Here is a 12251-nt window from a genome sequence, read left to right as displayed (position 1 = left end):
TCATCAGCTTCTGGTGGATTGGTTTGGTTCTGGTTTGGTTCATAGCAAAACTATTGCGCATGAAATTGGCAAATTGCCGGGCAAATTCGTCCGCCATGGACGGGTTTGAAGTTTCTGATAATATCTTGTCTTCGTCTGACATTTTTATCTACTGGTACAGGTACAAAAAAGGAGAATGGAAAGGTAAAAACAGGAAGGCCGAGAAAGGTATCAAGGATGATGATGATACCATATCTGAGTCCAAACCCGCTCTGATACCATGATAGAAACTCATGGGTTCCATCCTAAAACCAATTGGTTATAGGAGGAGTGGCCCATGGGATTTATATACTAGTTTCAGTTTTCTTTTAACACCGATGTGAGACAGTTATATGTTATTTTTCTAATTTCAATTGCCAACAAATTGAACTTAAGTTCTTAATTAGTATTAGATTGTATTATGTCCAAGTAAAATAGAAAGACAACCCACACATTGGTGGGGAATCAAACCAAAGTACCTCTCACTCACAGTTGATAACTACTACTCCCTCCATCTCGGATAAGATGACACAATTTTTAGTCGGCACGAGATTTTAGGAGTTGGTGGTTAATGTGTTTAATTGGTGAGAGAAAAAGAGTGAGTGTTAGGATTAAATGGAGTGAAAAATACTATTGAATATTTAATTTGAGTGAGAAAAAAAATGGTTGAGTGTATTAATTAGAGAAAGAAAGTTACCAAAAATAGAAATGTGTCATTTTAGTTGAGACAAATAAAAAAGGAAAGTTTGTCAATTTTAGATGAGATAGAGGGAGTAGTACTTAATAACTAGCATACATAAGTAATGCCCATCATCTTTGTTTGCTTGATTATTTGTAGTTTACTGAAATTAATTATCATGTAATAAGATTTTTAAAAGGGTATCCGTGTCAACTTTAATGGAGGAAAATACAATTTTTTTGGCAAAACACATATTGTCCTTGTACTATTCGTTATTCGTTTTGTTTTATTAGGTGCTATGAATTTTTGGTTCATTAAGTCCTTGTCCCAATATATTTTATTTTAATGGGTCTTTTTATAATATTTAGTTTCATTAGATTTTTATACTAATGCATTTGGATTTAAGAGGTTTTCTTACTTTTATTTTTGTTGTATCTTTGTTTAATTGATTTAACGATTTGATTAACTTTTGAGTTAGTTAATTTTTTTTCTCTTATTTATTTGTAAATTAATTCGGTTGCAATATTACTCAATAATACTCCCTCCGTCCCAGTTTAGGAGTGCAATTTAGTTAGGGCACGGGTTTTTAGAAATTATTGGAGTGTGTAATAATTAAAGTGAGGTAGTGGTTGTTGGAGTGTGTAATAATTGAAGTGATGTAGTGGAAAGTGAGATCCTTTTAACTTTTTGTATATAAAAGTGTTTTTTTGTTTTATTTTTATGAAAATAATGGTATTTGAGTGTAAATTTCATTAACAATAAGGTTAAATTTTATGCCCAAATATGGTAAATTCTAAATGAGACTTTTAAACTGGGACAGACAGAAATTGTAAAACAAGACTCTTAAACTAGGAGGGAGGGAGTAATTGAAAATTTGAAAATATATTGATATTGCATCTTATCAATGTTATAATTTTTAAAATTTTATAATACTATTCAATATTGCAACTGAATTAATTTTAAAATAAATAAAAAAGAAAAGAAATAAATAACACTAGAAAAGGTAGTTAAATTCTAAAGGAAAAGATATAACAAAATAAAAAATAGTATAAAAACCTTTTAAATAAAAATGTATTAATAAGTATGAATGCCAGCGCAAATCGCGATCTGTGTGCTGACCCGAATAGCCCGCTAAATTTAGAGGGTTAGTGTTGGAAATTTTCAACCCAATGAGCTCACACTCGATTAGCCCGCAACCTAATTGGGCCAAACTTGAATCCCGATGGGTTGTCGGTGGGTTAGACCTAGGTACAACTATTGCCTATTAGTTTTTCATGTTCAACACATAATTTGACATTACATTAATTATTTTTATAATATACTCCCTCTGTTTGACCCACTTTCCTGTTTAGTTTGACTCGTCCAAGATGACTCATTACTAAAAGTAGAAATCCCATTATCTACTCTTTATTCTCTCTATTTTACTTTATTCGCTCTATCTAACACAAAATAAAACTGTATAAAATCTTGTGGCGTCCAAGGAATGATTCGTCATCCTTGGGACGGAGGGAATAAATAACTATAAAAAAACCTTCAGTTTTATACTATTTAATATACTATGTTAATTTATATTAATATTATAATAAATAAATAATTCAAAAAATTCTTATTAAATATAAGAAATATTTTATTTTTAAAATATGCTTCAAAATTTCTCCAAAAAGTTTGATTTTATGTTATTTATACAAATTTAAAATTGATATTAATTTTTTTGTTTGAGTTGAAACATATATCTTAAAATTATCATAATTAAGTGCTTTACTTCCGAGAAATATGATTAATTTCCATCATTATTCATTAGATTGACCACATGTTAATTTTAATGGTAGCAGTTCGATTAACGCGTTGGCTAACATGAACATTTAAGGTTAAGAGGGTTAAATATTTATAACCCGATAAAATCACAACAAGATTAGCCGCGCCTGATTACCTTGCAACCTAAGGAGGGTTATCCCGAAACCCGCTGTGCTGACTCTATTGACATCCCTGAGCGTAAGGATCTAATTAAACCAAAAATTTGTAGAAGGGCATGAAAGATTGCATGAGACAAAGCTAAATATTTCACTACCTTCGTCTCTGAATCGGTTCATTGTGCAAATCTGCCTTTGACTCAGAGCATCAATAACCCCGGCCCAGTTTCAGGCCCCAAGTCCCCTCCACGTCATCATTCCTCTACGGTTGCGGCCCAGGCCCCAACTGCTCTAACCCTGCAGGCCACAACCCGAGCCGCAACTAATAAATGACACTATTCACAAATTCAACATATTTTGACTCGTAAATACAATTCGTTGAACAATTGAAACTGTGAAAATGCATTGTTTATTAGAAATTAACATTACATTTCCTAGACAAAGCAAATAAAAAATACAAGTTATAGAAACCCGGGCCACAAGTTATAAAAAATACATTGTTCGAGTTGACGAACTCGTCCATCTGACGTTCATCGCTATTAAACCATTCCATTGACGCCGAAAGAGAGAGAATAAAAGAGGATTGAAATAGACAATGTACGTAAAAATGGTGCACCATAGCTCCGTATTTATAGAGACGAAATCGAAAAAAAAATAAAAATCTGGGGACTTGCGACCCGGCCCGGAGAGCGTGTAACGCTCTGCCGGGACTCGCTTGCTGCGTCCCTTCCCCAATTAACGCCGGCCAGGCCGGACCCCGGGAGCGTCACCGGGCCGCAACTGCGGCCCCAGGACCGGCCTGGGCCGGAACTGCCGCTCCTCCAACACGTGGGACGGGCCGGGACTCGCGACTTGCGGCCCGGCCCTCAGCGTTAACGATGATCTCATGGCTGCATTTCGGCATTCGCCTTCCGGCTTCCATGAAGCACAACGAAATGTCTTTTCGAATTTGCATGGATTCCTCACCAAATTACAACTTAGGCTTCGAGTAAGACCTTGAAATCTAGAGACTCTTGCATTTTGGGAGTCTGTAGAGGCTTGATAGGGCTTGGTGTAGGATTAGGTGGAGTGCTTATGGAGTCAGTTCGAGTTTCTACTTGAGGAATTAACTAAAGTCTAAAACCTTGTGGATTTGCTTCCTTTAGCATCTTTGGTTGTAAAAGTTTGAATCTTTTTCTTCTTCATAGATGTAAGATGTTCATAATTACTTCACCTTTCTTTATGAGTTTTGCATTGACGTTCGTCTCACCCTTACCCCGTTGGCGGGAGGGAGAGGAGCCGGAAGAGCTCGAGTGGCCTTATCCCAACGGGAGCGGCAGGCGGAGGGTGAGGGAGTGGTGGAGACTGGAGAGATAATATAATAAGAGATGCAAGAAATACTCTATTTTAGGGGCATATCATTAACTTAGGGCATTTTCTGAATTTTCCAATAAATTAAAAAAAAAATAGTCAATTATATTACTCCATCCGTTCTATTATAGTTGAGTTATTTTTTTCATTTTGAAAAATTCATTAATAGTTGAGTCATTTCTCTATATTGTAGTAATAATTAACTCACTTTTTATTTCCTCCTTTATCTCTTTCTTATTTTTTTCATTTTTTTACTTTATGCATTCTACTTTTTTCCATTCTGTTACTTTTATCTCCCTCCATTTAACGTAACAAATATTTTTTTTCTTAAATTCTATGCCAAAAGAAACGCCTCAATTATAGCAAAACAGTGAGTGTGTGTAATTTTCCCATGACGGTTTTCCAGCGTATCCAAGTTGATTTATCTGCGTGGAACGTTAATGAATATTGTAACTTACTATTCCTTACCATAACATAACAAAACAAAACAAAACAAAAAAATAAAAATAAACCACAATCTTTACTATCCAGGGTATCAATGTTCATAGCGCTATTAATCTATAGAACCCCATAATAAAATTACGTTCAACCAACAAATTCAAATTATTGCATTACATATTACGAATTTGAAGTGTTTATATTGCTTAGTAAACATATAGCCTTCAGCTCAAGAGGAAGGAATGGACATTCAGATAGCTGATGGAGGTTTAAACAATTTTTTCTCCTTCAAGCTTTCAACAGTTTCTTTGATTCCTTCTTCAAGAGGAGTGAACTCGACCCCTAGAGATATCGATTTTTCTTTGGAGACCTGGTATAAGGGCACAAATGGCTTGTCGTCCGCACACCTGCAAGAGGTTCCCCCAAAAATAATCAAAACTCAAGAAATTCATAGAAGAAGACTTTTAATAGAGACATCACTAGGGTAAAGATTTACTTCCTCAAATGAAAGCAGGAGTAAAAATGATATCCGCGAAACTTATGTAAACTTTACAATTTAACATGGCTACTAACGAAACCCATAAAAACATAGTATAATGAACAAAGTTAAAGGAGACATCCAAAAAGAAAACCATTCAAAAAAGTTTGACTGGGGAAACCTGTCGTGACACGTCTTAAGGGAAAATTATGACAGTAAACTTTAAAAATTCATTGAAACATGCTAGTTTAGAGCAGTATACTCCGTATTATATATATACCAACCAAAAGAGGGTCAATCCTTAACTTAATTTTACCAGGGCAAGATTTTGGTAAGATATAAACTAAAGTCCACTCTCGTAAACACTATGTCCGGTATTGTTATCAGTTGCAAGCCTCACCATCAAGGCTGTGAATTCTAGTTTATACATCAAAGTACCATCTAAATAAAAATTTTAAAAGTTGATCACTATATATAAATTGCACATTCTCGGAAGAAATTTCAAATGAATATAATAACTAAACGGACTTACTTTTCAGGAAGTTTATAAGTAGGGTAGAGTTCACGTAGTATTTTGACGATTTCTGACAAGTGTGCAACCCTCTCCACTAAACAATATCTTCCATTTGCTGAAGGATTCTCAAATGCCAAAATGTGTGCACGAGCAACATCTTTGACATTTATCCATCCGAAGGTAGAATTCGGGTATGTTTCTGCACCTGCATATTCCAAAGACAGAATTACTGTGCTAACATGAAATTCTAAAGCTGCCGATTTAAGAAAGGCAACACCATTTAAAGAGGCTTAGTTTGTATCCAAGAACTATCTCAGCATAGATGCACAGGTGAAAGATAAATGAATATTCCAATTAGATCTGCATATGACAATATATTAACTAATCTAAAACCTCTAGCCTCTAGGTATGGTCTGCTCAGGATTTTTTATTTTCTCCAACAGATACAAAAGAGCAGAGAAAAATATACAAAGTGTGGAAGAAATCTATAAAAATTAACAAATCCAATAAATGTTGCAAAATTGAAAACGAAATGCCAGCAGCAAATATAACTTTAGAATAGTGCTCATCTAAAAAACAGTTTAATAAATTTGCAGGAACTTACCATTGATCAAGTTCAATATTGCTGCAGAACTCGTGTTTAGTGTTGGCTGCAATAACGGACCAATAACCATTGCCGGGTTTATGGTAACCATTTCAATACCTTTCTCTTTCACGAACTTCCAAGCAGCATCCTCAGCCAATGTCTTTGAAAGAACATACCACATCTGGCAGAAGCAAAATTGATGAACACAGTCGGGAAAAAAGTGGCACTTAGTATGCGTCATGAGTAAAAGGAGAAGGGTGGGAACATCCATCACGAATGATAGATAATGGCTATCACTCATCAAGCATACTGAGAAAATAAGTACTCCTCCCATCCCATCCAATTTATTCGTCATTCTAGCATATTCAAATGTAATTCATAACATTATTTTTTCCCAAATAAACCCTAGTCAATGATAATTTATCTTCATACTGTCTCCGCACATAAAAACATGCCTAAACAAAGGAGCCCGCGGCATTGTTTGTATGGAGAATAGAGTTTGGTGGATAGTAAAGATATTATTGTAACAATATGTGGTGGGTGGCCGGTAGTGTGCAGCGGGGAGAGGGGGGTACAGGTGTGTTTATTGTTGAATATGGAGCGTTAAAGGGAGTAAATCAGCATATGATTTCTGCTATATGTATTTTAGGCCCAATATGTTTGTTTCGAACCCTAACTATGATGTATTTCCTTTAATCATGTTTCCTAGTGTGATTATGATTGGAGTGCTCTATAATGCCTATATATAGAGCTGTTCTCACATTGTAAGTTGCATCCAAAAATTATATAGTGATATCCATGGCTTAGCATCGCCTCTGGATGTAGATACAGATCGATATGGATAAAACAATTCATGTGTTCATCTCATATATATTTGTGATCATCTGTGTTTAGTTGCTAACATTTTTTGTGGGACAGATGGAGTATAAAGTTTGGTGAAAACACTGAAATTAGGTCTTGGTGATGGGAGAAGATACAGTAAATTAATACTGGAAACAGAAGAAAGCTTAATAAACATAAATGGTGAGAGTTAAATGAGGGTAAGTTTTCCATTCTAATCCAAAACTTCTCGACTCCTGTATATTACCAATGACTCAAAATCACAATACAAAAATCAATATAAGCGGCAGGGAGTATTAATTAGGCAATGCATACTAGCTAATTGAGTCCCATGACGAAATAAAAACACATAACAGCAAAATCCAAAAACTGATAAGTATTGAGGAAACTTTAAATAAAAGTAAATATTAGTTCTTGCCTTAAGAAACCAGGGCATGATCACAAATCTCTCATAAGTAAAAGAACTGGAACATTACCTGCATCTGTTCGCAAACCTCTGGTGAAGACCACCACGTCTCATCGACTACCACTTCAGGTGTGCGCGGCTTCCCATTGTATGCAACCGCGGCTACAGAAGATGTCAAAACAATCCTTTTCACAGAGGGCGCTTTGGCACATGACCTAAGAACATTCAGTGTTCCCTTCACTGCCGGATCAATTAATTCTGCCTGATATCAAAACTTATGTGAGCAGCAAGATCTTGCTAAACGTAATAAAGATCACTGAATGAACCATCAGTTGACTACAAATTTTAGTATTCAATAATATGCCAACAAACGAATTGAATCTGATACATTCAACCATTTTCTCTGTCACCGACTGAAAAGCTGTATAAAGAATGAAAGAAACACATGAATAACCCAAATACTAGAATAGTTGTAGTTATTTTCTGGTTTAACAACACAAATGGCAATCAGGAAGCTAAGCCAGACTAGAAAATACTACAGAAATATTAGGTCCGAGATATACATAACATGATATGCATCATGCAGGCAGCTACTTGTTTTGCAGCGGTTTCTCAATAGTGGCAGAAGTGGACAGCCGTTGGAAGGATGTTCTTTGACGTGGAGATAGGGGCAACGGTTTCAACCCATGAGGAGAGTAGTGGCTGTGTTTATCAGTTGGAGTTATGCAGTCTTTAATATTAATAATAGCTATGGGTTACTGTTACCATTGTACGTGGGATGTGGAGCTGGCAATAATCCATTGTTTATCATTACCCTTTCAGAAATGTTATTCATTTCCATTTCCTTCTTGGCATTATATATAGTCTTTGAGGTTAGAAGGGGACTATTGTTGAATATTGTAAGAAACGGCAAGTGCTGAAGCCCTCATATGAGGGGGACTGGGAGAGTATTTACATTCTTCTGCCTCACAAATCACAATTACATTTCATATTTTCTTGCAACTATCACGCTGCATTTTCTCTTTACTTCATTTCTCTCACAAATTGGTGCAATGAACGTGGGAATGAAATTGCGACACAGATGAATAAGTGAGTCGAAGGGTTTGAGAAAGCAATGGAGAAACAAAATTGCTGCTTTGGACTCTCCGAGGATAAGCTCTGAGACCTCAGGTATCTCATCAACACATGCGTCCTTATTGTTCCTGAAAGCTCAAGCTGTTCTGGGCCTAAAAAGCAAGTTATCTGGTTAACAATACGCCAAAATATGGAGTTACTTATGTTCGATGGGAGCAGCAAAATATGGAGTTACCTATGTTTGATGGAAGTGATGTCATCTTATGGATCGCAAGGGTCGAACAACACTTCCTTGTCCACAACACGCCAATGGAACACGTGTAGGTGGTGCTCATTGCTCTATTTGTTCCAGCCATGGCATGGATTCAAATCCTCCTACGCTGTTCATCATTGATCACTTGGGAAGACTTTGTACATTAACTCCAAAAGCGGTTTGAAACGAGCTCCACTTTGAACGCCTAAGAAGTGCTACGTGCCGCTACCCAGGACGGGTCCTTGGACGAGTATGCTGCGGCCTTTGAAAGTCGTCTAGCTTGGCTTTTGGATTTAACAGACTACCAGTACCCTTTGTTTTTTCTAAGGGGACTAAAACCCCACATACGATTATAAGTTAAGGATCGAAATATCGGAAGCTACTCCAATGGGGCCCTGATGACAAAAAAGAATAGCTTTCTAGACAATCCCACCGTAAACCCCTCGGCCGATAGCATTACCCCAACCTCGAGCTCCATCCCATGAACAACAAGGAGCGTCCAGCGCTCCCATTTGCGGACATGGGCCTAGGGACAAACTCTTTGCCATTGAAACAAGGTACAGGCCTTTAGAAGTGTGTTGTTAAAAACGCGACCTGAGCGCGCTCGGGGCGTGGGGCGCTCAGGTCGAGACCGGCTTCGCCCCGACATGGGTGAGTCGAGCGAGATTCATGGGGCGCAGTTGGGGCGGCGGGGGCGGTGGGGGCGACGGGCGACTGGGGCAAGCCGAAGAGGTTTTCCTGTTGTGTTAACAAAATTTTTTGGGTTTTGAAAATGGAGATGTGCTTTAATGGGTAGAGAATCGAGGCATTCATTAATTTAATCCACCTTTTCCTCTATTCTAGATTAATTAATTATTTTCTCAGCCTCATCATCTCTGCGGCCCACTTTTTGATATTTCCCTAGATTAATTAATTAGTTTTTATACCACTAGGTTAGTCTAATTAAATTATTAATTCTTATTCACCCACTCAAGTTAGAGTCTGTATCGATTCCAATGCATTAGTTAGTGCACTTATTTTATTACTCAATAATTCTTTTTTTACCCACTCTACAAGTTAGAAAAGAAAAAATTTTAGTTTTTTTTAATTAAAATATTCATTATATTGATTAAATACCTTTAAATATTACTACATAATTGATAAAATAATCTAGAAAATGGTACTTTCACAACAAGAAGTCATTTTCACACAATGTATTTCATAAACCTGTATTAAAAGTATAGATATAGCTTAATTAGGCTAATAGTACGCCTTGATTCGTGGGTCCATATTCAGATGTGATATGGAGTAATGATGTATGTAGATTTATTTGATGTGATAAACATTCAAGCAACAAACTTATAAAAGAGACACAAATATAATCATCATTCGGCTATTCTGGCGCCCCGATTCGTGGGTCTCTCGCCCCGTCGCCCCATCGCCCCGCGACCCGGGGTCCCCCCTCATCGCCCCGGGGCGCCCCGCGACCCTAACAACACTAGGTTAAAGTTTGGTCAAACCCATCGATGTTCGCCGAATGCTTAGAAAGTTTTAGATGGGGAGGACAACGCTGAGACCAACTACATATTCCAAAATGTCAAGAACGGAGGACGGAGGATGTTGAACCACATGATCCTCGAGGACGTTCGGTGTTTAAACCGTTTGTTTAGCCTTGCGGACAAGTTTATTTCCGCAGGGGTGCAATTGATAAGCATCATGCAGGCAGTTACTTGTTTTAGACTTTAGAGATAGTGGATGACAGTTATGCAATAGGGGAAGAAGTGGACAACCTTGTGAAGGATGTTCTAGACAAGGAGAGAGGGGTAGAAGTTTCAACCTACTATTAGAGTAGTGGATTCAGTTATCAATCTTTATCATTAACAATGTTGTCAGTTACTAAGTTACTAGTTGGTGGAGTGGAGGTTACTTGTGCATGAGATGTGGAGCTAGATGCAATGCAATCTATAGCTCATCATTATCATTTCATGAATGTTAGTTCCTTCTTTGCATTTTAAATAGTGTCCTTGGAGGTTAAAAGGGGACTATCGTTGAATATTGTAAGAAATGGCAAGTGCCAAGGTCCTCGTATGAGGGGGACCATTTACATTCTACTGCATAGCATTTATAGTTCTTATATTCTTCCAAATATCACTCTCTATACCTTCTCCTTGCTTCATTTCTCTAACTGTCTAACATAACCACTGCCATCATTGCTTCTATGGTAGAAGTTTTTTTTTAATTTTCTCAATATTGTAAGTGCTAACTTTATGTCTTTGGTAAAAGTCTAGGAAGAATGTAAACTATAAATCTCTTCAGGGGGGGAGAGAAACCTGTGGATCTGTAACTGCATGGTAGAAAGGGGATGCAGTATGGAAAACACCTTCACAGCCATTAACTACAGAATCAAAGGACCCTTCTTCCAGCAGGTTTGCTTTCATCAAGTGAAGTCTCTCCTTGGCCCCATCAAGTGCAAGCAAGTGTTGTGTCTTCTTTGAATCACCTGTTCCAGATTTTGAATGTCAGAGATAAATGGAAACACTAGTGGCATGATCTAACTTTTAACATTTAGCATGATGGCTTAATAGTAATACTAAGGTAAAGAAGATGGTATCCTATCTTCATCATCAAACTCAAAAATTAGTAAGTGAGCATACCAAATAATATGTGAACAAGAAGATGATCATAGACATAAAATTTCTCTCTCCATGCCGTGTTATTCCAACGATACAAGAAATAACTTAGAACTCCAAAGAATCAAGTAAAATTATCAAACATATTTTGAGAAATATGACTAATAGTTTTAGGTATTCAAAAAATTATAACTTATTCAATAAGTTTCATATTCTCACCCTGCAATTTGCACCTTGTAGGATTTACTTATTTTTAATTTGAATGAGGTGTTTATTTTGAGTGATAGGATACACTGATACTATTTGAAAAATAAGATGTTGTACTTTTAATCAATTCATCAAAGTTTATGATAAATTAGTGTAGACAGATTATCATAATCTCCTTGATTTTATCTAAATGTGGTGCCCAATGCCCTCTCCATCCCTATACAGATTGGTCCCTCTTTAGCCAAAAGTGAACAATTTCGTGGCAACTGCAAATTACCCTATAAAAAAAAGCCAGACATCTTCATAAACACTGTTCACTAGAATAATCTTTTTCCCCAATAGAATTGAACAATCAGCAATAACTGGATGTGACAGAGACATAAGTATCGCAAAACATCAATTTCAATCGGTAGAGAATGAAATGGAGCCCTAGATCCATCGATTGAAACAGGTCAAAATTGATTGAGAGAGAGAGGGAGGGGGGAAACTGACTGGGGTCGCGAACGGAGGCCTTGACCGTATAGCCTTTGTGGAGCAGGAATTTGACGAGCCATGAGGCGATGTAGCCCGATGCACCGGTTACACACACAGTCTTCGCCGCAGCAATGCTCATTCTAGAATCAGTGACACTGTCGGTTTGTTTCAGTGTGATAATGAGTAAGTATATGTTCTAATTGCGTTTTACTATACTTTAATTACATTGATTTAATCAATCTCCTATTATGGAAGTCAAATCAGCATCATTAATTTTTATTTCAAATGATTAACAATTAATTAATCTTCCATCCGGTACTTATGTTATGAGGATTGGGGCAAAACTGCACAATCAGTAAAGCTCGGTGATTGATTGCAGCTCGGTGTTAGCCGAGCTTAATCGTGCTCGGTGTTA

At 36.9% G+C, this 12251-nt stretch overlaps 1 protein-coding gene across 1 annotated transcript; it reads right to left on the bottom strand.

Annotated features, from left to right (window-relative positions):
• Positions 1 to 4458: 4458 nt before the first annotated feature.
• Positions 4459 to 12018, bottom strand: LOC121790573 (phenylacetaldehyde reductase-like). Its single transcript, XM_042188764.1, has 6 exons — positions 11855 to 12018; positions 10856 to 11025; positions 7290 to 7481; positions 5992 to 6154; positions 5406 to 5592; positions 4459 to 4802 (listed from the first exon to the last, which is right to left on the bottom strand). Exons 1-6 carry the CDS (start codon positions 11973 to 11975, stop codon positions 4646 to 4648), a joined length of 990 nt encoding a protein of 329 aa, XP_042044698.1. The 5' UTR covers positions 11976 to 12018; the 3' UTR covers positions 4459 to 4645.
• Between the last annotated feature and the right edge of the window lie 233 nt (positions 12019 to 12251).

The sequence above is a fragment of the Salvia splendens genome, chromosome 2 (assembly GCF_004379255.2).
Source record: "Salvia splendens isolate huo1 chromosome 2, SspV2, whole genome shotgun sequence".
In the NCBI taxonomy this organism is placed as follows: domain Eukaryota; kingdom Viridiplantae; phylum Streptophyta; class Magnoliopsida; order Lamiales; family Lamiaceae; genus Salvia; species Salvia splendens.
Note: the sequence above shows the minus strand (reverse complement) of the source record. Positions and strands in the feature narration are given on the sequence as shown.

Excerpts from the sequence above, each read along its gene's own strand:
- LOC121790573 (XM_042188764.1), bottom strand. The coding sequence starts at position 11,975 with ATGAGCATTGCTGCGGCGAAGACTGTGTGTGTAACCGGTGCATCGGGC. Across the intron at positions 7,482-10,855 it reads ATGCAGTTACAGATCCACAG|GCAGAATTAATTGATCCGGC; the intron begins GTTTCTCTCCCC and ends TTTTGATATCAG. Across the intron at positions 5,593-5,991 it reads AATATTGAACTTGATCAATG|GTGCAGAAACATACCCGAAT; the intron begins GTAAGTTCCTGC and ends TGGAATATGCAG.